Below are 24,625 nucleotides of genomic sequence, written 5' to 3'. Positions count from 1 at the left end.
CCATTTGTAACGACACAAGAGGCCACTTCACAGTGCAAATGGTTTTATTCATTTTCATCGGACATTTTCACCAATGACATATTTACAGCTGATTCCACATACTATACAGTACACAATATTTACACAAAATTTACATGGCAACAAATGAGACACACTGCATCACCATCATTGACATTATGCAAATAAGATGAGGGAGAGATACATTTTAAATGTAAACATCGATTTCCAGTTGACACCTGAGCACTGTAAGTCATCACCATAAAATACATTTCATAAACCAATTCATTAGCCATATTTACAGTTTCACATTATATACACAATAGCTGTGTGCGACATTTAGTCTGAGGTACTTTCAGTTAGTTTCAGTTCAGTTTTACACACTGAGAACAACAAGAACAAGAGGGGGAAGTAAACACCGAACTCCAGCATGACTCTGACATGAAATATGACACTGTCGCTTTTCTGATGAAAAGGTGGCTTCAAATAAATGTTTGGCCAGTATCTCTGAGGCTGTGCTTTGAGTTGAATGCTAAACACAATATATATAACAGATATAATGTATGTTTAAAGCGGTATTGTTGGTATGTTTGCACTGTTCTCCTTCTTAGTTTAATGTGTTAACATGCTATAGCGTTTTCTAATTAGCACTAAACACTAAGTACAGCTAAGGGTGATGGAAATGTTTTCAACGTGTTTATTAAGACAATTCTGGATAAAATAAGATTTTTACCTGATAATTATTACAGTTCATCCAGGTTTGGAACATGAATGAACTAAATTTCATGGCAATCCATCCAGTAGATGTTGTGTGACTTTTTACTCAAACAAACCACAGATGTGAAGCTCATCGAGCGTTAGAGGAAAAGTCAGGGGTTCACCAAAGTCCTTAGGATTCATCTACTAGGAATCATGAATGTCTGTACAAAATATCATGGTAATCTACACAACAGATGTTGAGATATTTCAGTCTGGACCTAAGTGATGTACCAGCCAACTTACAATACCATCCATAAAAGTAACAGTGCTTGTCTGGCTAAAAACATTACGATATAATGTATATATTTAACCTGTCAATATAGAATAGAATAGAATACTGAAACTCAATCTAATGAAATGAATTGTCCATGCAGTCCAGTTAATGGAAGTTAATTGTTATTGCCTCATATCAATTCACAATGTTGTGTATAGTGGACTAGTAACAGAATACATCTGGTCCATTAGTTTCAGAAACAGTAAAAAAGAAATGTCTGTTAAGCGACTGTGCACTCAAATGAAACTAAAAGCCTTTTGTAATCTGAGATAAATTTCACAAGCAGGAGTTTTATTCTCTCCTCTGGAATGTTATCCAGCTCTAATTCAGCAGAGTGTGTGTCCTGTGTAAAACTGTCATACACCAGATAGGAACGTCCAGGACCTTGGTTATTCTATAGATTCCTCCACTGTGGCTGTTGCTCATGACAGCCTGACACTCTCACTACTGTTGTTACCACTGGTCCCTTAAGCAACACAGCCATTAGTTTAAGTGCTTATGTAACATACCCTTCTCATAAACATGTTGTTTCTTATAGGACGCAGCTCGTCTCCGGCTCTGTCCATCTATTGCTTAACATCAGATGGGAAACGCTGGCCAGGAGTCCCATTTCCTTTTAACTCACATTGTGATCTTGAAGATCTTTTTCCCTGCTGCATTCAGGAACATATGACGATCTATTTTTAACAACTTGTAAATATTCACTTCAGGTTGACTCACCAAAGTTTACACTGCAGCACGTCAGCGTGATCAGAGCTACTGAATCTGAAACTGTTCAGTTGTTTTTTGGGCTATTAATTCTTCATGCAAAGGCAATTGATAAAATCACAATGAACAAATATCAGTGTCAATACTAAAATGTTATATTAACCTTCAGTAACTAATATCATTTGCATTGCACCAGTGCATGTGAGCCACACATTCAGAACATAATGATAAAAAGAGAGAGGAGCATTAACTTGGCTTTCAGATGGCAGAGAGATGCTCCTGACACTCGGACGCCCGGCGTGTAGTTGGGCTGCATTTGGTCAACATGGTGATCTGGGTGCTGAAGTTGTTGCCGTTGCTGCCTATGGAGGGGTGCTGGTACTTAGTGTCAGCACCCAGGAACCTCTGCAGCATCCATCTGCGCCACTTACGCTTAATCTCCGACTGCACCTGTAGGAGAGACGAGGAGGTTGACAAACAGGATGAAGAGGGGGAGTTAAGAGGGTATGACACACCAGGGGTGGGGGTGGGGGTGGGTGGTATAAATTGAGATTTAATGACTTAAAAAGGACAGTAAACATCTTAAAAAAGTAAACTTCTTGGAAAAACTGTTTTTTGTTTGATCTTACTCACCTCTCCGTTCAAAAAGCAGTACAGAACTGCAACAACAAAACCCTGTTGACGAGAGAGGCAGATAAAATGTACCGTCTGATAAGAGCTCTTGTAAAGAAATACCAGTGTGATAGTACAGCTGGGGAAAAACTCCAAGTGTTTGTGTATGAATAATGATGGTAAGAGTATGACCAACTTCAGGCTCAGACAGGGAGGTTCATCATTTAAATCTCTGGGAAATTTTCCCAGGAGATATCATTCTGAGCTACAACGGCTATAAATTAAGATTACTTTCCATTGCTAGGTTTCCATAGTTTCACTTGGCTCTCAGCGTTTACATACACTTTAATACTCAGCAAGACAACCTGATTCCATGATACCAAGCTGTTTTCATGTAACTTTACTGAAGCAAAGGACTTTCACTTTTGCCCTCTATCTGCTGCCATACTTATGTCACCGGTTTTGCCTAAGACACAAGATGACAATCCTGTAAAAGTCAAAAGACGGATTAGGTACATCAAATCCCATAATTCATCACTAAGTAGTACAGCTTCTGACGTTTGGAAAGGGCTGACAGGCTGCCTCACACTTTGTATGCTGTCATGCAGTGTTACCTGAAATGACCCCAGAATAAGATCGAACACCATCCTGACTTGTGGGTGGATGTGGTCAGGAATGAACGCAAAAATGATGTAGTTGATACCAAAGAGAGGTATCAACAACAGGGTGGATTTCGCAAGTCTCCTAGAAAAGTGGAAAAATGAATAAGTGAAGAGAAGGCTTGATCATCCTTCTTAAACCCCCCCAAAGCTAGAGTCACTATGCAAGAGCTATCATTGCTCATCACCAAGAACATAATGGCAGAAAAACAATTTATTACTTATCACCTGATATTGAAATGTCAGTAACCCATGCTAAGATAGAGATGTTGACATTTTGCAGTGAAAACCTACGAGTACTGATTGGATTCCTTTCTTCCGATGTCGGGGCAATTCATCTTCTGTCTCAAAATCCGGATTATACAAATGAAAAGGAAGAAGTTCACCTGCCGAGAGATGTAACAGACAGGTCAATGTGATTGCATTGCACAGAGCAGTAGAAATGGTTCTCATGAGGAGGCAACGTGACTCACAAGTATGGTGACTAAAATAGGTGTTTTGATGATCCACCATGGACCGTAATCAATTGTCTCCCAGCATCTGTCAGAAGAGATAAAAATAAATCTGAATAAATAATTTCGCTTTAAATAAAATAAAGTACAGTTGAATACATTAGTGAGTACATTAACTACAGAAACAATCGAGAAAGACGTTGAGAAAAAAGTTTTAAAAGTTTTAATAACTTAAAGAAAACATGAATCCTTACAAAGCTTTTGTAAAAGCTTGAGCATTTGAATTAATGAACTAGTATAAAAATTTATTTATAATGTAATACATTTAAATATGTTATTTTAAAAGTAGCTTAACCACGCTATATTATATGAATTCTGCTAGAATCAGAGGCTAAGGTGATAATCTGCTAAGCTAACGTTAGGCTAGTCAGTTTTAGCAGGATGAGTTGCACTTGTGTTTTTCTTTACTCCATGATGAGATTTAGCTACTGCCTAATTTTTTTGGGATACTATACTTAATTACTAAAACCGATCTCTGAAATAAGGTAGGTAAAAAGTATGTGGCTATCTCACAAACTAGCTCACACTTAATTAGTGCTCTGGCTTTAGCTGTTTGGTAGGGTCTAGAGCTCAGAGACTTTCAAGCCAGTGTTTTTTTTTTTAAGGAAATAACACATTGTTAAAACATACTGTAATATTTTTAATCCACACACATTTAAATGTGATTTTAAAGTAGCTTAACTACATTAAATTACAATCATTCCACTAGAGTCAGAAGCTGAGGTGCTAATCTGCTAAGCTAACGTTAGGCTAGTTACATTTTAGTAGGACTAGTTTCACTGTATTTTTCTTTTACTCCATGATGAGGTTTAGCTACTGCCTGATTCATGTGGGGTACATAACTAACTACAAACATCAATCACAGAAAAACAGGTAGGAAGAAGTGTGTAAATTGCCTGGCTGTTGCTATCTTGCTAGCTAGCTCCAACCTAGTTCGCTCTTTTGCTTTAGCTGTCTGGAACGGTCTAGAGCCCACACACATTTTCAAGCCAGTGCTTTTTTCCTTTTTTTTTTCACACATTACTTATGTATACTGTAATATTTTCTACATAGTAAAACACATTTTTTTTAAAAAGTCTGGCCTTTTCTAATTTTAAACAAATATGGATTTTGGCTTTGTAGGGCAATATAATGAAACACTCAGGCTCTTGTCTGAGGTCATTTCTTTGCGGGTTGCTGATTAATTATGAGCCAAAGACCTCCACTGAGACCAGCTATTAATCATCACACTAACCAAGATATTATTCCTTTGAGTATACGTGCATTTGCAGTCGTATGTCTTCCTGCCAGGGGAAAAACCCTGAAATTAACCCTTCCTAATCTAAATTAAAGATGGTAAGGGTGATCACTTCACTTCACAACAAGATTTAATCAAAGACAAATGATTAACTCACCCATGATCATTTAAATAAACCTTTGCAATCACCCAGGATGAGATAAAGATGGTTGGAGCCCCTACAAAGAACATCCAAACAGAATTTGTAAGTCATTTCAACATTAAAATAATCTTGATGTCACAGATATCAGTGATGTCCACTGTGCTCAAACACAACCAAATATGACAGTGAGCGTGTGTACACTGTTAATCTTTTGGATGATTTTATAGCTAAAGTAATATTACATTTTGGCTATGCTTATCATTTTTAACAGGACTCACTGATATATTTGCTCTGTGCCAATATTGGCTCATCCAGGGTATCTGCAGGAAAGTCACACGCTTGTTTCCATTTTTTCTGCTGGCAGACACAACATCTCAGGCCTATTTTTAGAATTACTTTATTGGTGTGATGGAAAAAGGAACATCAGACTTTTGGGGAGAGGTTGCTGGATTTTAGGACCAAGAGGCCAAAAGAAGTAATTGAACGAATAAAGTATTGGGCCAAAAAAGTGTTAAGATGAATTCTGTATGAATATATGTACGCAAACGTTTGAAAGCCAGCAGTAATGAGGTGTATGGAGTGGCAGAGATATGAGTAGCCCCAATCAAGGAGCAATGAAAGCTCAAAAGAGCATCCTCGCTGCCAAATGGAAGCATCTATCCATTATGAAAATATTTACAGTTCAAGTCTTCATTGTCCCATCTCAGGAATTCATTTAATTCACAAACTATGTTAGCTATTGATGCAGGAATTTGTTAAATTAGCTTTTTTCTCTATCAAAATCATCAAAAGCATGACAGGGTTCTGAAGCTGAATTGTAAACACAAGCTTAGAGTGGCAGCTGCCTGCTGCTGCTAATCTAAAACTGGCAGCAGGACCTCTCATTCATATGCAGATGGGAAGGCACAGCTTTTTTTCCATAGCTACTGCACGTATAAAACCTCACTTCTAAATTAATTTACATATGATCATGTATGTTGTGGCTTTTGTAGTAAAGACAAAACAGAGATTCAGGTAGCCCCCATGATTGCATTTGTTGATTTCTGGCTTTCACTTCAGACAAATGGACGGATCAAATGTCCTTGAAAATGAGCTTGTGTGAGCTATCTGTATTCATCAACATATGGCACAGTAGCCAGCACGTACCCCAACCAATCAGGATGTACCACCAGAAGTACTTCCTCTCAGAGAAGAAGGAGACGGCTAACAGAGCATGGAGATAGAGGCCCTCCACCAGCAGCCAGAAGTAACTCGCCATGATCCCATACTGGAAGAAGACCACCACTGCCTTGCAGCCCACCTACAGAACAACAGGAAAGTTAGTGGCACCGCTGGTGAATGTAGATAAATGCATTTCTATCACAAGTCAAATTGATTACGATGAATCTTGTTGCCAGTGGACGAGGCTACAAGAGAATGTTTTTAGTAAATTACTCTGAAATTAGTACTGATGACTGACTTATAAGAAAACTGTTCTATTGGCAAGTCTCCCATCAAAAGCAGCAGTGAGGAGAGTCATAGTCATTAGCACATAAGATAATTAGAGAAAACTCTGCATGGGGTATGATCGTGCTGATCACACTAATGCGCTCCTCGACTAATTAAATCTTCAACCAAATAATATTTGAGATTCGAGATCTCCACAGTAGGGGCGGCTCTGCATGTGTAACATCACAGACACATGGTGAGTAGCAGACTGATCCATCACAATGTCTGCTCTGCAAACGTTAGAGTAGTTCTATGTTTACTCTTTTTAAAAATAGTTAATATTTGCCACGGCAAAGGCGTGTATTTTACTTCTTATGAATTTAACTTTTCATTTGTAGGAGGAAAATGGTTTTATTTCTTCTTTCAAAAGTTAGATAGTCTGAGTTAGTATTACACTTCCGTAAATATGAGGCACTCATTGTAGATCGGTACTAGTTTCAGAAAACACAGGGTAATACACTTTCCCTTATGCAACCCCTAACTCAACAGGATATTTCTTTAGACCCTGGACGTGGTTCGACATTTTGGGAAATATACTGCCTCTGGTCCACTAGCTTATGAAACTAAATGCCTGGGAGTTTCTTCTGTTTTTCCTCCTGAAAAAGGTTAAACTTCTTCTTCAAGTTGACGCTTCATATTCTCAGATAAAAAGATATCTTCCAGAGCAGTGGTTCCCAACCTGTGGGCCAGGGCTCACTGGTGGGCCGTGTAGGTATCACAAGTGGGCCGACAAGTCATTTGCAAAACAGCACAATTTTGGTGAAGAGATGTAATTATGATTAAAATAAAAACATAATTAATGTTTTTAAAATGTTTTCAAACAAAATGATCTTGAAAAACTCGTTTTGTTTTTTCTCGTATTAAGGCCTGTCACTGTGATAAGCCAATGATAGGAACTTTTATGCCGTCGCCGGCCGTATCACTTTACTGCCAGACCACATTGTATAGTTGTTTGCTATCTCAGTTTGATTGTGCAGTAAAAGATTACATCCATGGTAAAAACTGCAGAATCAAGATGGATAGCTGGGTAACAACAGCAAGAATTAAAAGGAAAGAGAGTCAAGACACAGACGGTGAATCGACACGTGATCTCTACCAATCAAACAAAAAGGAAAATTTGAGCTTCTCCTGCTTTCAGTTCAATACTAATGTTCAATTGTTATTGAAATAAAAAATGCTCTAAGAGCGAATCATGTGGCCTCCATATTGTTTTATTGTATCAAGTGGGTCACGAGTTGGACAAGGTTGAGAAACCACTGGTCTCGAGCACTTGATCTTAACAAAGCTAATAAATAAAACTACAGTTCACCAGCATTGAAGCACACACTCTACTTACATCAGTGTAACTTGATTTCTTGCATATCATGCAATTTATAACATTTTAGTTGTAATCTCTGCAATCGAAACGTGTCTACATTGTGTGGTCTGTTGGGCTGAAGGTATCCCCGAGATGGGGCTTATGGGAAATGGTGTTAAATAAAGGCTGCTAAAAACTGATTAAAAATTAAATAAACAACAATATTCTATTGTTTTAGTATCCATGTCTAAACAAAATGAATGGACCACACAGAGTAAGAGTTTCTTCCAAGTTGGAATGTCAGGAATTTACATTATTGCAAAAGTTTTTAAATGAGGTTTTCAAGTTTCACTACTGCTCTCTATAAAACCGCTCGCCTGTTACGTGATGCTCTCTACAAGAGCTTATTTTTCTTCTTCTAAATTGACTTTAAAAACAGTTGAGAGAGTTAGCAGCTGTGTTTGGACCCGGGCAATCTGTGTACCCTGAAGAGGAGACATTTAAGGGAAGCCATTAACAGTCAGCACTTAGAGATAGTAAAGGTGATTTACAGTCTGCTGATCTAATCCTCTCTGGTGATAAAACAGTGGATTCAGCTGGAGCAAGATCTGAGAAAAAACACCAACAAACACTGGCGACTTGATCGTTCAAATAAAAACAAAACAGCCTCATTATATGAAACTGTACTAAATCTAGAAGTTTATGTAACTCCTTATCTTACATTAGCACTTGTGATGTTGTCACTACGATCATGTCGTCGAACCAAAGTGATTAAAAGTAGTTACCAAATTTCTGAATGTGATTTATCGACAAAGCTGTCTGTAGCTCAGCTTCACGTTCAGCAAACAGGATCTCTCACAACATCCTGCTGGACACATGAATGGGGAAACGTCGATTTAGGAGTGGAAGGGACCTGGCAAACACCGCCACACCCAGAGGCACGATAAGTAAACCCTGAGACAAAGCTTTAAAGTCAGTAAAGTCTGCGTGAGTAATTAAACATATGCAGTTTGGGGGCAGAAACTTAGAGCCGACTACTGCTTGTACATCAGATGGACGAGTTAACTTGATCTACGATTGCAGGAGTTTTGATGAAGCAGAAGAAGAGAATCAATAAATTATGCGACCTGTGGGCGAGTGAGACGGCAGCACAGAGAGAGGAGAGTGTACGGATCACTCACAGATGACTGGCAACTTTCTGTCTCCACATCATCGTACAGAACCATGTCCTTGATGAAAACAGCCAGAGCTTTCAGTATGAAAGACACAAAGAGATGCATGTGGATGTAGTTTCTCGTGCAGTGAAGCTTCCTGCAAAAAACAAAAACAAAAAAAAAACAGACAAATAAACCGCAAGATGATTTAAATCAAAAAGGAAACGCATCACGCATAATTCTCTTAATGAATTCCCCCTGATTAAAGACCTTCAATGTCCTGTTTACGTGACCTACCCTGAAAATCATCTGATAAAGTGAGTGTTTATGGCACCAAAGCATAAAATTGGAATAAATATCAAGAAAACATTCACCAGAAACTTCACTGGCTTAATTTACGGGAGCAAACAGTCACAGAAAGAATGTGAATTTTAGCTGAGGAGAGTAGTCATCATACGCACTTAATGCACATGACTATTGCCCTGTAAGTGCTCCTACTGTACTGTGCTGTGCTGTTATTTAAATGTCAGGCTATCTATATCTGTTCCATACTTTATATGGTTATCTGTCAGTGCAACATATATTTATAAGGCAGAGACAAAAAATGTAAAAAAAAAAAACCAAGACCTCTGACTTGACATTCAGCACAGAGGTAAACAAGAACAAATCAGGGGGTTTCGCCTAGAAAATGTCACTAATGTAAATTTTCTCTTCTGGGTGTTTTCAAACAAATGCTTTCCCGGTGAGCTTATGATCGGGGGTGAATTGTGTAAACCCATCAGGCGAGTCATCCCAGAAGGACGGGTGCGATGACACACAACATCAACCAGCTGCCTGAACACCGTCTCTGCAGCTGAACATAAACAGCAAACGTTCACATCCTGTGTCTCTTCTGCAGAGTTCAATCCATTGGCATTTCATAAGCCCGAGGAGTAAACACATCCCTTGTTGTTTAGCTCGTAACACAAAAACAGTCCACATGCAAACACACCCAACTGAACAGAGTGGGTTGTTTGTGAGAAGTTGCACACACCAGCCACTTACAATAATGATCAGTGCCGTGTCACGCGCATACACACACACACACACACACCCACACACACACTTTCTCTGTGCAACCTCAGGACTGAAGGTCAGAGGAGAACAAGCTGTGAACGACAGCAGCCCGTCTTGAGTGGTTTCACTTTATGGCTGCTTGCAGTTGACCACTTTGTTTGAGAAAAGATAATGTCAAATTTGGATGTCCCACAAAATCTGGCAGAGTCACATTACTGTGTGGAAACACTGTAACATCTCTATAAAATGCAGGAAGTATGGTGTGAAATGAGAGATTTTATTGTTCTAAATTATGGGGAAAGGTGTTTGTTCATCTTTACGCAGGGACATTAAGTGGTATTTTGATGGATCTCCTTACCGAAAGAGACACAATATGATGATGGCGATCGTCAGAGAAATGAGCGACACGCTGTGACCGATGGTGTAACCCACTTTGATGGCGTTGAAGAATTGTCCCTGCGAAAACACCTTGAGTTACACCAACAGAAAAACATTTCATTTGGACAGAGTTTGACATTTAACGTGGAGCCACCACAGCAGCAGTAATGTGGGGCTGAAGGGGTTTCAAAATGCCGCACTGACCGTATCATCATCCATGGTGCTGTTGGGATTGTATCCACAGTCCATTATGTAGGAGTCGATGCTGACTGGAGTCCAGCCATCCTCAGCGCAGGTCTTTGACAGGTTACCTAATGAGCAGAGGAAATAATCAACATTACTCTTATAAGAATACAATTCATTGCTGTGGCAGCTTTAATGTGTTTTCATTTAAAATATGCACTGCAAGATTGTGTGTATGTGTGTTTGGAGGGAAACGGCATGAGCTGCAAGGCAAAACTTCCTCTTCATTTACTCACACTTAATTATATCACACTGAGATGAATGTGTCTCGCTGGAATACTCCCAAATACTAAAAGGAAATGGAAGGAATGACTGAAGGGGATCAGTCGTCCCACCGGCTCAGAGATGCCGGGACGTTCCCATGTGTATTTGCCTCCATCTGTTTCGTAATTACTGTCAGGCTGCACACAAACACACACACACACACACATGCGCACACACACACACACACACACACACACGGAGGGCAGCAGTTGAGCAGAGAGATATTTTTACTCTGGCCTGCCCATGGGGGCAGAAGTGAAAGGTCCAAGTGCATTACACTGACCATCTGAGAGGAGAGTAGAGGAGCAGAGTAGAGCTCTGGATAGTAGAGTACAGCAGACTAGAGCTCTCTAGAGTGCAGTGCAGCACAGTACAGTAGAATTGAGCTCAGTAGAGAAGAGTAGAGTTTGGTAAAGTACAGTAGAGCTCAGTACAGCAGACTAGAGCTCTGCAGAGCTTAGGTTACTACAGTAGAGCTCAGTACAGCAAGGTAGAGCCCGATAGAGTAGAGTAGAACAGACCCAAGTAGAGTTTTGCAGAGTACGGTTAAACTTTCTAGAGCTCAGACTGTAGCTCTGTAGAGTAGAGTAGAGTATAGTAGAGTAGAGTATAGTAGAGTAGAGTACAGTAGAGTAGAGTAGAGTACAGTAGAGTAGAGTAGAGTACAGTAGAGCAGAGTAGAGTAGAGTTGCCCTCACTATAGTGGAGAAGAACAAATGGCACAGATTAAATTAATAAATTCAGAAACAGAAAAATGAATAAATAAGTGAATGGATTTGTATTATTCTTCCTTGAATTATATTAAATACAGTTACATCTCAGTAAATGGCAGCAGCACAATCACCCAATTACAATAACAGAAATTATTATTGTTCGGATTATTTAACATTTTATAGTTTATATTTAATCGGCTTACTGGTATTTTTTGTACTCTGTCGCACGCTTTTTAAGAATTTTTTTAAGAAACTGGCTGGAATAAACCGCACTGTGTGGTGAGAACTATTTCAGTAGAAGTATATCAATTGAACCACTGATATACAATAATCTAAGATGCGTATCATTAAATAAAAATGTCCCTGATCTTGTCTGTCTCAGACCTTTGCTGAATGTCACACCACTCTCTCTGCCCATGTTTCTTGTCTGTGTCTAATACCTGTCAATAAATGCAAAAATGAGTGAATGAAGGATTCAGGCGTGAAACTGACTTGAGTGCACACAAATACTTAATTCATCCAAATCAAATCCTTTCAAAATGCATTAAACATTTAGGTCATATTTACTTACTTCAGAAGTGTTGCATACGCAGATGTTGGGCAAGATTTAGAGTGACATAAGAGTTTTCAGGCTTTTATACAAAGGCAGAATTTTCCTAAACGACAATGAATGCATCACTATTCAGACGAGGCACTAATCATTAATTAGGCTGAAAACCCAAGAGTGATATTTCTCTGATTTTGTGCAGTCATGTATTGTGTAATATTTATTTGTAGTGTTTCCTCATCTCCTTTTCTGTAAATATAAGAAAGGACGCTGCGTGTGTTGGCGACAAATTAATCCATGTGCTGAATGCTGCTGTAGAAATATAAATGTAGGACATTCCTCACATTTCCCAACCATATCGCTCCGCAGCACTATCAAATCAAGCCTGTGTTGGGAAATGACCAACAATCCAAAGTCTTAGAATGTGTTTGGCATTAAAATATGGTCAGCTCACAAATACCTGAGTGGCGTATTGCAGAGAAGACGGAGGCTTAGCCACCTCAAACAACATGACAAGACACAAAGGCGCTGATAAGCCGCTGCTGTTTCAGCCCATGCCACCACTGGATTTGGCTTGTTTGAGGGATTGCCAGAAGAATGCTTTCATCATCCCCCAAAACATGACTGCAAGGGTTTTCAGTGTCATGCACGACAACGAGGAGAGCTCAAACGAGTTAATCACCCCATCATCGTTTTGATTTCCAGGCTTTTTTTATCTAGGCTTTTCTGTCAGTGTTGTACAGTCAAATGCTTTATCCTGCCTAATTATATCTCGGAGGAAGATTCATATTAGCGTGCGATGAATAGCCTCGGCTCAAATGAATATTATGGCATGTAGGTGAAGCCATTCACATGCAGGCACTCTGTCACTCTCAGCCTGCAGAGAGAGCGAGTCGCCTGTGTTATTAAAAGAGATGAATGACTGTGTTTGTGTTAGACCTACTAGGTAAAGAGTTCATGAGAATGGCAAACTCTATCTCAACTAAATTTATGACTTGGCTCTGAATCTCTGTGGCGCCATGTTTCGTAATGCTTGTTTTTTTGTGCGTGAAGCTTATAAAATGAATGGCTCAAGATGTGTCAATAACCTGAGTCTTTCACAACTGTTACTGACAGTGAAGACATTTGAAAAGAAGCTCAATTGACTTTTTAGAAACTGAAATACTTTCACAAAAAAGGTTAACTTCTTGAAAAGTAAACATCATATTTCTCAACCCCTCTCAAAGTTCTGTAGCCTAAATAAAAATGAATAAACTGGAAAAGGCACAGCAGTCGAGCTGGTGCTCAAACAAGGTTGTTTTGCTCACATTAGGAGATAGAGGGTTCTTCCCCGTCCACAACAGCAATTTACAATGCACAGAATCCCAGACCGTTTATCATCCCTTAATTAAGTCCTCCTTACGTGACCTGAGAGCAGAGCAGGTTAAACCAGCAGAAGCCTGTACTGATTTGCTGATTTACTGCATAATTGATATCATGTACATCAGTGCAGGAGATCACTTATAATCCCCCCTCTTTCTGTTACGGCCACTTCGGTTCATACAAGGGGTCGAAGATCCTGTGAACCTTTGACATGTCAGTGAAATATACATCTACTGCCTTTGGCCCAACAAATTTGATGATTCTTCATCCGTCCCTCTCTTTTCCCAGGAGAACTCTCTCCTCTCTCAGGTCACACTATCTCCCATCTGGGTCACATCACAGCTTCCAGGAAAACCCTTTTCTCCACACGGAGCCTTCACACACAGTTGATAAATCATTGGTTGAGTTACTCTAATGTCCTGAATATGATGGGGAAAACCCTGGCTGGATTACAGGGGCAGGAACCCCTCCGCCAGGTCTGCAGAGGCCCACAGGTTGAACGTACTGGCAGGGTAATCACTTACAGGTGAAATCTGTAACTTTACACTTATTCAAAGGACAGCAAAGGCTTGGGGACATCTGTTGGTTGAGATTGTGAAATTGTTTAAATATTTAAACATCAAGCTTACACAAAGCAACATGTACACTAAGTCCAATATTCATTTTCTTTTGGTCTCCAACAACCACCGACAAAATATATCTGTCCCTTCAGCCACTAAATGCCACATTGTTCTAGTCCTAAAGCACAACAGGAGCTAGTCACTAACCTTATCTGTCTGCCTCTCAGTGCCGGGTAGGTAACATACACTCAGGTTAACAGAGCGCACCATTGAGAGCTACAATTCTGCTGTTGATCACCTCCAGATTCAAGATACACCAGATGTGGAAGGAGTAAAGTTCAAGTCAGTATTCAATTCTTTGAAACACTTTCATGTCTGTACAGCCAAGTCTGCATGTGTGACAGTTGACCCTGCAGCTGAAAGACATTGTGGATGTGCATGATATGTGCTCAAAACATCTCTGTGCCTCAGGCTGCATATCTGCCTTACTCTCTGCAAAAGACATGAGATGTTGCAAGCTTTTCATTCAGCAGGGTCAAAAGGTCAAGCTGTTTAGCCAGTTAAAGGTGGTTCTCCATTTTACTCAGTGCTGTACAGTGGAGACATTCAAGATGCGGTCAGACTTTAAAAAAAAAAAAAAAAAAAGACATTGTTCATTTTCTGGTGTCAATGTGCAGGTGCATAATTACTTCCTCAGTACTATCTGTACTCAGTCCGGAAAATCAATGAGGATATGCAGTGTCTGAACATCAGTGGCTTGATTGATTGCCATCTTACATGAAATATGGATACCAAAGGGTTCCACTGTGTGTGGTCACACTACCGAATGCGTTGGGCTTCAGTCACTCTTTCATACACAGAAATTGATGATGCAGAGCAAAGCAAGATGAGGAGTGCCATTAGTAAGGTGCTGCCAGCCTCAATTCTAAGTATTGTAGGAGACACGACAATCACTCTGGGGGTGGAGACCACTGAGGATTTTCTATTCATCCAGTTTTGATCTGTTTTCAGTGGTGAGACCAATCCTCTAAAAGAAAATATAAAGTAAATATATTTCAAAAGAATGTATTTCTAAGCATAAGCAAGGAAAAAACATCAGCAAATGCAATGTTAATTTCATTAACTCTGTTTTAAAGTACAGAGCATTGAAATCCACAGGCATTAACCTCTCCAGCTACTCAGCTGATGCAGATCAGGTTGACATCTTCCAGATTCAATGGGAGCAGTTTCCCCAAGCCTTGATGCAGTGTTGGGAGACGAGGGAAAAGGCCAAGCTCACAGTTATGGAGAGAAATGATTCCTTACATGATGATTGCTTCTCCCAGTAAACAGGCCTCCACAGATGCTGGCAAAAAAAAATGGTTGCCAAGTATCCGTAGTCACTGCAAGATATCATAGAAGATAATGTGGTGGGGCTAGGACATCACTCACTAGTCAAGCAGCTACAAGCCCGAATTGAAAATGAAATGCAAATGAGGCTCAGATGAGTTTGACACAGAGGAAATCTCAGGCAAACAAAGGGCAGCAGCTGTTCAGGACTCATGGCTGCATAAAGCGGGACACAAAATTCATGCGAGCGAGTGAGAAACCAGAAGGGAAACATTAGAAGAAAGACAAAATCGAGGTGCTCAATGAACAAACTAACTTCAGCCCAGACAAGGTAAAAATGTCCTAACATTAAGAAATAAACGAGGGAACAGATCCGCAACCTCTCATGGAGGAGTGGGCTTTGCTGTTCCAGGGGATTGGCATGACATTCCACTCTCAACAGCTCACTGGGGTACCACAAAAAAAAAGGATATATTATATTTCCACGTCTGTGTCATATTCAGATTCAGCCTAGACGTTGAAACCGTAGTAAAAGGTGTCAGTTTTATGTAATGTTGCTGGTATGATGTCAGCGTGACTATCAACAGACTATCAGACCGTCTATTTTTGCTGGGAACCACGTGTGAAAAATAAGCGAGACATCGAAATATATTTCATGTGAGGCAGCCGCTGGGCAGTGTGTCCTGTTTATGATAAAATACCATAAAATATCAGAGTCTTAATGTGTTTGTCAGTGACATAGGCTGTAACTAGGTTTTCTGGTGCTTTTTTTTTTTTTTTTAATTGTTTAGTGTAAACTGGTTGATTAATAGCTGTTATTTTGAAAAGAAAATTAAAAAATACGTTTACAATACATGTTTTTTCAAAGTAATTTGCCATAAATAAACAACAGTTCTCAACTATGAAATTTATGGTTGCCAGAAACGCATAACACAAATGTTTATGCAATATAACCATATTTTTTTAAGGTGAAGTTCTGGCAACCTCAGGTGCCAGCAGGACCGCGGGAAGATGTTTTTAAATATGGGGTGCTGCAGTGAGAGGAGCATTTCACCCCAACCCATACAAATACAACAAAGGCTACAGCAAAACTTCTGCAACACAGACAGCAGTAACAGCAGCAGCAGCCAGGTCAAGACTCAGTGAAATGCTATTGCACAATAATAGTTCACAAGAATGTCGTAACGTTGCATTACACATATCGAAAAGCTCATTCGGTAAGGTAAGGTATATCAGTGTGATGTTAAAAATGATTGACAATTGAATCCCTCCGCTGCCTCTTCACACAAGCAAAACACACAACCTGACCACACTCCGCCACATAATGAAGCCACTTATATTTAGCAAACCAAGCAGGTGCAGCTAAATACACAGCTGAACACAATTTCTTTCCTTAAACGTCTGACCTGAAAATTGAAGCTGGGTGGCTGGAGAGGCTCCTCAAATGCCGCCAACTCAGTCCTAGCCTGACACCTGTTAGCAACAGGCTCCTCAATAATGGCGGTGCTAACGGTTTTAAACCGGCGCGCGGCGTCGGCGGCAGTTTCCGTCTCCGAGGAAAAATTACAACCAAACGAAAAGGATGTAGTTCTGGTGGAGCAGCTCTCCTGGGAAGGCTGGACGTCACCTGTGCTCTCTTTAGCCGGTGGTTTGCCAAAAAAATAAACAAATAGCAGAGACGTTTTTCCTCCATTGTGATTTTATCCTTCGATTAGCTATCGATGCTACAGCAGCCGGATGTAAACGACCCCTACCATACAGTTGACATGACCCGCCCTACACTGCCTCTGATTGGCTAATGGTCGTTGCCTTCGCTGGTTTGATTGGTTAGATTGAGGCACGAGTGTATTAGGATGGTTAGGGTCAAGGTAGGAAGTAATTTTGAGGAAGAGCAGAACCGGTCATGTCAACATTATAAGAACACTATTGTCACGCGGCCATGGCTGCCAGGATTTACCATAAATTACACAGATCTTTTTTTTTTTTTTTTTTTTTTTTTAAGTGTCTTTCAATCTGCTTCAACCTGTTTCTCATGTTGTTTCTCAAGTTATTTCTCAAGTCTCCAGTTTGATATTGAGGCGTCTCTCCCAGCTGAATACAGATACATAACATAACTCTTTCAGGATAATTACACTGAGGAGACTCGGTGTGGTTATTAATGAGAAATGGAAATATACGGGAAAGTCAGAGGGGAATAATCACAGGAAGTACTGTACAAACACATGGCAAATAAGCCAGTAAATTCTCAAGAGTGGTTTCCCTTACACATAATTAGTAGTACTGCCCTGCAAGGCTTCTCATAGATTAAAGGAGAACAAATAAACAGAATGTGTCTTTAATGAGTGGATGTTCCGGCAATTGGGAAGTAGTAGTTTATCTTTTGTGACTCAGCTGTGCCATGTGTTTTGAGTTTTATTATATTCTTTGTGATATATGAAATGGGGTGTCAGGAAAAAATGGAAACAACAGGTGGTCATGGCCGAGAATGACATCATGAGTATGAGCTCAGTGTATGTCATAATTCCGGTTTTTGGTCTCAACACAGACGTGTCTTATTAACCCATTTATCACTCCACAAGTTTGTCACTGACCGTTAATTTACTTATTTTCTATTTTGCATAGGTGTAACTGTTTCAGTATATCTGATTGAGGGATTAATGTGGACTTTTACATGCAACGTCTGAACTATTCTACCCCACAAACTCAGTAGATTAGTGACAGTCACTTCCTTGCTTTCCCTTCCCTGTCTTTCACACATCCACAACCTACTATGTAAACTCCATTCTTACGTGTTAGGGCATCACTGGAGAAGTAGAAGAGAAATTTGGGGCAAGGAATGGTAACCACCTCTCCGATGTCAGCACTGGGCCAGCAGGTGATCTTGTCCCACGTCCCACTGCAACCTGACGGAGAGTAAAGTAAATCTTATTTCTATTTGTCAAACTTGGAAATACCATAAAATCAAAGAGAACGAGCATGAAACATCAAACTTTTGAACAGAATGTGTTGTAACATTAATCATATCCAGTGGCAAATAGCAACCCTGATTAAGGTGGAGGTGGCGCCCTGAAGTTCCCATGGCAGCCAAAATGTGTAAGCTCAGGTCAGCTGTCGTTACAGCTCTGGGTTCATAACAGCAGCTGACCTGAGTTAACACGCTGCCAACATGACTAATAAAACAGCTCCCTGCCCTTCGTTACACACTGTTATTTGAATGCAATAGATCGCTGTGACTTTCCACAGCGTGTTTGGTCTCAGGACACAGGAGCAGGTCACAGCACCTGCTCGCCATCTTGCCGCAGTGAAAAGATCAAGTTTGCCAAGTGATGTTAGTGACATCACCCCGAGGAATCTATGGCGTGACTCAAAAATATAATGACTGTTTAATGACTGTTACATCGTGTGAAAGTAAACACAGTTTCGTGATACCTGCAGTTAGGATCAACAAAGGTTTCAGTTACACACACACACACACACACACACACACACACACAGGTAGTAGAGGCTAAATGAAGCACAATTATCTGTAGAAACTAATTATGTGCTGCATCATGTGTGTAGTAACATGTAAATTAAGCCACGTCAACAATAAATTGAAAAACAACAAACCAGCTTAGTTTCATTTTATTGAACACTCACTGCTGTATTTTTATGCCTCCAACCTGTTTTCAGGTTGTTATCGTGAACACAATATCTCAGTAAAACCTTGAGGGAATTTCCCAAACATTCACTTAGACTTAAGGAAGGACTGATTTGAATCTGGTGGTCAAAGGTCAAAGGTCAAGGTCACTGTGACCTCACAAAACATGTTTTTGGCCATAAGTCACAAATTCATACACTAATTATGACACAATTTAACTCAAATGTCTATAAGGATAAAATGAAGTGATGACATTTTATATCCAAAATGTTCACCTTGACATGATAATGTTCTGCAAAAACACCTCTGGCTATTTCTCAATACTGTAACTCAGGAAGAAGAGACTGTGATCACACTTCCTGCATACAGGCATGAGGCAGTAATCTTAGTTCTTCATAGCAGTTAGTGTAAATTAATAAATGATAAAAATGTGATCACTTTGAAAGTTTACTTTAAAACTGAAGCAGAGCACATGTGACAAGGGGCTGGCTTTGGGCGGTAAACAGTGTTCAACCATGCAAGGTGTAATGTAAAGCCAGAGGAGGAGGTCTGAACGGCTTTTGTTGTTTTTAGAGCCTGTTGTGTCACTTCGATCGGAGCCCAAGTTTGTGAACTGAGCAAATTTAGAAGAGACAGAATGCGCAGCCAGGATAAAATAATAATAATAATAAAAAAAAAAAAAACGACATACCTGTTGTTCTGTTCTCAATCTGAGCTTCACACATGTCTCTCTCCTTCTCTATTTCCCTCTTCATGTCGCACATCTGATTCTGCACTGAAAACACCTGTGAAGAGAAGAGTTCATACATGTTTTCCATGTATCTCTTGGGTCACAGTCACATTTCAAACAGTGTCAGTCACAGATCATTTGTCTGTTTGTCATACAGCCTCTGCTTTCTCAGCTGTGGTTCACATTTCAAGGCCAACACATCTATCGTCTCCACTGTGGTTTTCCTTAGATGAGCTGACATGGGCTGCCATTAATCTCTCCAATTGACACACATGATCAATCTTTTATCCGCGATTCATCTGCCACATCCTTTAGATTTGCATGCTTTGAAACTGGAGGGAATCTTCAGGCATGACTCATCAACGTGACGCTGAATCGATGAGGGGTTTACCACCATGGAACATGCGGAGCCTCTGCACGACCAGAAGATTTATGGCTGTTACTTAGGTGGATGAGTCTCCTCACTATAGGCATCAATCAGACTGGTAGTCCGGGGCTATTGTTAGCCACAAAATGAGCCCATATGACTCCTGCCTCTCCTCCCCCCACACAAGGTGACTCCCGCATTTGGGTTATGATTTATCTCACTCCTCGGGCTACCCGGGACGTCCTGTGTTACTTCACCTGCGGTGCACGGCTGGACTGTGACTGGAGCATATGTTGTCAGTGATGGATCAGTGCCGCCTTCAGCAGTACGAGTTGGAGTATCAGGAGAAAACTTCCTGCTCTCCATCATCATGATGGTCATCATCATCATCCCTTTCACGCTCCCCACCAGCAACAACACTTACCATCTTTTCCCTCACTTTATTTTTTATCACTGAGGCACTGAAACAGTCTGTGAGTGAGGACACATGCAGATGTAAAAGCCAGCGTGCTATTCTAAGGGATTTGACCTCCAACTGAATTCCAGTATGAATCATACATGCTTGTCTACAAGAGACAGTACTGGATAAAGACGCTGGAGACCACAGAGCACAAAGACAGACAAAAGAGGCCGTTGCCATGGTGTCCTGATGGGAAACCAGCGAGCACCTCATGGCTTCTATGGGCAATTCACCTTAACATTGATCATGAAAAGAGATCAGCGAGGACATAAAACACATGACTGTCACTGAAAAACAATCAAGAACGTGGCTCCGCTGCTTTGTTCGGTGCCAAATGTGATTTAAAACGCTGCTGGATTTGCCTGAGGATCTGAGGAGACTGACACAGGAAGCAGAGGCTGAACCTGGAGAGAGGAGGCTGCACATGTGAGGACACATGTTGTGATGATGTTGGAGGAAGTCTCAGGGTTTCTCCACAATAAAAGTTTTTTTTTTTTTTTTTTTTAAGAAAAAAAGGAGAGATAAGCTCAGGTTGAAATACTATATGTTTTTAAATTTCTGCAATAACAAAACACATGATGACCAAAGCCTTATCAAACTAGAACTAAGCATTTCCCATGATACACCCCTGATGAGAGCCCTCTCTCTCCACAGCCTCCCCGCTCATCCACACGTCGACCAGTGGCTTCACACTGGGACACATCGGTGCGTCCCGCATCCATAAACTGGCTTTGGAGCTGCAACGGCGTGCGCATCAACTTATAGGCTACTTGTAGGATATCAAACGACGTGGTCAACCTTACATGGCCAACTCAGGCGAGCAATCGTTGCATTCTTGAAAACGAGCCCAAGTTTGAAGTCATGAGAAAAGTCAAAGTGTTTAAATATACTCACGGGTTTCAGCAACATGCAGGAGAGAAGGAGGAAAAATCCCTTTGAAACTTCTACCAACATTTCCGGTAAAGTAGTTGATTTGTTGTTGTTGTTTAAGAAAATAAAAAATAAAAATAAATAGAGAATAACCAGGCAGCAACAATATGAAGCAGAAGAGGTGGATATCTGGGTTTCTCTGGTGCCTTCACTGACTCGGTGCGTTCTTGCGCTCTGACTGAAGTGAATTGCTCCGCGCTTGAAATCCTCCCCCCTCCTCCCCCCTCCCTCCCACTTTTTACCGTTTTACCTTGAACAACCAGCAAGTAACCAATCAAACATCATCCATGGACGTCAGTGGATGATGGCTTAAACACAACGGATACAACGCTACACAAAGAAGGAAACCACTTTGTTTCACTTTGTATAGACTAGTGTTAGAGTAGTTACTTTATGGATTAAGGCTTAGCATAAGAAAGATAAGCACATTAATACAATGCAGTATTAAAGATTAAACCACTGGTTCCCAGCTTCTGAGGTTTATATGAGTTGTTACCTGTTCCACTTCTCAGGTGGTTTTTAAAAAATGAAATTCTATTATATTATATATATAATTATAACTGGGTTTTTTTTTGTTTTTGTTTTTTAACCTAATGAATCATCTCAGCATCAGATTTATTCTGTGTGTTTGGAGGGATCTTGGCTCATAGATCCGGAACCGCTGCATTAAATTACCAAACTGTATTTAAAGTAGTTTAAACTACTTCAATTTGACCAGCTACAATATTAAAATACTGATCAGTGTCAAATATAATATATAATTTAGAATCATACATCACTGATAATACTACAGTATTTTTTACTTAACTAAGATTATTAATGCAAAATGACTTTCACTTATAATTAAATAGGCTATTTATAGTTTTTTACCTCTTCCTCCACTGCTACATGACTGAGCACCGCAGCTGTGTGAATCCTTAACGACTGTCACACATGTGACAAATGAACCTGAATAAATGTGCGGAAGGACAAGAGATCAAATGCTTCTGTATTAATAATACATCTGTAACCCATCAGTATAGTAGGATTAAGTAAGGTTGTAAAACAGGCCTAACGTAGAAATATTAGGTGGATCTTACAATTTAATATCATCTAATACAACATTACAACAAACTGAATCTGAATATTGCGATTAAGTTAACTTAAAGCTAACTATCTCACTGCACCTACAGTGATAACATCCACAAACTGCACACTATAGGACCATCAAGACATTTATCTAATTTATGGGCTCAGACCTTATAGCAGGACATATAGACATTTGGATGAACTGTCGAGTTACATGCCATAAAAATCTGGTTCCCAGATATGGAGCACAGCTGAAACACGGCAGATAAGATAATGTTCCTCCGAGACTGTTGCGCACGAATCTCACGCTCATCTTTTATCAAAAAACTACGTGGAAATACGTGGAAAAACAATGTTCCTGCTCTCTGTTGAGTCTCTGACAATGCAAGAGGAAAACACGCAGCATGTGTTGTGTTGCTCTGTCATCACGCACCAAGAGATGAGGATTATGTCACTTTTTTTCTAACTTGATAACGACGCACAGAATCGGCCCTTTGTCTCCCTGGCGTCGCCTCCTCCGGTGGAACCGTGTTCTCCTACCGTGCCGCTTTACCGGCCTGGTTTCCGGCTCTATCAGTGGGTGACTCACCGAGGCTTATGGAAGCTTTAATGGATGTCAGAACAACCTTCCTCTGGGATGAAAGTCAAATGTTTGGGCTTCTCGTGGAATTACAGGAGCGACAGAAAGCTCCTTTTCATTTTGAGTTTCTCGAGCTCATCCATTAACATTTCCAGCTTTTTTGTGACAATGTTTTTTTTTTAAAGGTTTCTGACTTCCCTACTTGTTGTTCTAATAACAGTCTGTAATATTGTATCACATAACATTTCAGAATGAGTTCATTTGTTAGCAATGTGCAAAGATGAATAGTACCTCTGTTGTGAAAGGTGTGATAATCATCTGACACCATTAATGTTTACTACTCTCTCATACCAGTTGGCAGTGGTGTTTTATTGCCAGTGTCTCAAAATTAAGACCACATTTCCCATCAGCCCCAGTCATAAAGATGATCTTTGCTCGTGAAGAGGATAAACATGTTGACATTATTTGTATCTGTGTGCATCTTCTCGTTTTGAGCCATAAAGCCGAACATCACACAACGTCTGCTGCTAAATCTTCACATGATGACATCTGATGCTAATCAAAAGCTACATGGGCTTCAGTTACTGACTGAAGCTCTGATTGCTCAAAATTAATCTGGGAATTATTTATCGTCGGTAATTACTGCATAAATTGCTCCCTTTTCTCACAGAAGCTGAAACATCAGCTTCGTCTCATTGAGATGCTGATGTGAGAGTCTGAATTGAACCACAAGCTGTCAGTCCACGAATTGGATTGTTTTTAATAGAGGCAACGATGGTGATTATGGAGATGCATCAAACCCATCAAACCAACATGAAGATCAGAGAGTGAAATTAACTTCCCAGCAGGGAACCCGAAAAGCAATGTAAATCTGTTTAATGTTTGCACAGTGTCTGTGTGTGTTTGCTTTAATACCCTGATGAGACCTGAGATGAGGAATACTATCTCATTTTTTCAACTATGAAGTCACAAAAATGTCCTTGTTTCAGGAACTAAGAAAAGCAGCTCTGATTTTTGTTTGTTAAAATGAAGCGTTTTTTTTTGTTTTAGTCATGTGGGTGTTGAAAATCTTCTATAAACCATTTGAGTATTTTCTAATCCACGTCAACTGCATGAAAGTTTGTACAGACATTCATGGTCCCCAGAGGATGAACCGTAATGACGTAGGGATTCCCTGACTTCTTCTCTTTTGGTTTTAAGTGAAATGTCTCAACAACTATTGGATGAACTTCCATGAAATTTGGTGCAGACATTCATGTTCCTCTGAGGATGAACTGCAATAATTGGAGTTATCGTAAATACAACTTTCCAACTTGTAAATAATGTTGTCGAGCGACCTGATAGCCGATTCGACTCCCAGTTGGCCGGACTCATTGCTACATGTCATTCCCCTTCTCTCTTCACCCTGCACTATGCTGTCAATACAGGCATAAAAAGTGGCTAAAAAACCCCCAAATTAAAACAATCCAAATAAAAGTAAATAGCATTCACATCAACCTTCAAGTCGTAATTACAACTGGGAAACTCTGAAAAGTCTATATCCGACTTGCATCGCCTGA

The 24,625-nt window shown here is 40.1% G+C and overlaps 1 protein-coding gene across 1 annotated transcript; it reads right to left on the bottom strand.

The window, feature by feature from the left end:
- Positions 1–26: 26 nt before the first annotated feature.
- LOC111666530 (vasoactive intestinal polypeptide receptor-like) lies at positions 27–21,582 on the bottom strand. The gene is made up of 13 exons (XM_023421883.1): positions 21,383–21,582; positions 19,623–19,716; positions 18,081–18,194; positions 10,478–10,584; positions 10,254–10,351; positions 8,867–8,996; positions 6,047–6,200; positions 4,916–4,976; positions 3,483–3,549; positions 3,304–3,395; positions 2,965–3,094; positions 2,372–2,413; positions 27–2,188 (listed from the first exon to the last, which is right to left on the bottom strand). Exons 1-13 carry the CDS (start codon positions 21,440–21,442, stop codon positions 1,997–1,999), a joined length of 1,341 nt encoding a protein of 446 aa, XP_023277651.1. The 5' UTR covers positions 21,443–21,582; the 3' UTR covers positions 27–1,996.
- Positions 21,583–24,625: the final 3,043 nt, after the last annotated feature.

Source organism: Seriola lalandi, unplaced genomic scaffold, assembly GCF_002814215.2.
Source record: "Seriola lalandi dorsalis isolate HSWRI2012SDOR001 ecotype SW California unplaced genomic scaffold, Sedor1 jcf7180002054677, whole genome shotgun sequence".
Lineage (NCBI taxonomy): Eukaryota > Metazoa > Chordata > Actinopteri > Carangiformes > Carangidae > Seriola > Seriola lalandi.
This window is presented reverse-complemented; position numbering and strand designations above follow the sequence as displayed.

Coding starts and splice junctions, on each gene's coding strand:
- LOC111666530 (XM_023421883.1), bottom strand. CDS start 21,442: ATGTTGGTAGAAGTTTCAAAGGGATTTTTCCTCCTTCTCTCCTGCATG. Junction 19,717..21,382: donor CCTGCATGTTGCTGAAACCC/GTGAGTATATTT, acceptor TTCTCTTCACAG/GTGTTTTCAGTGCAGAATCA. Junction 3,550..4,915: donor GTTTATTTAAATGATCATGG/GTGAGTTAATCA, acceptor CTCTTCTGACAG/ATGCTGGGAGACAATTGATT.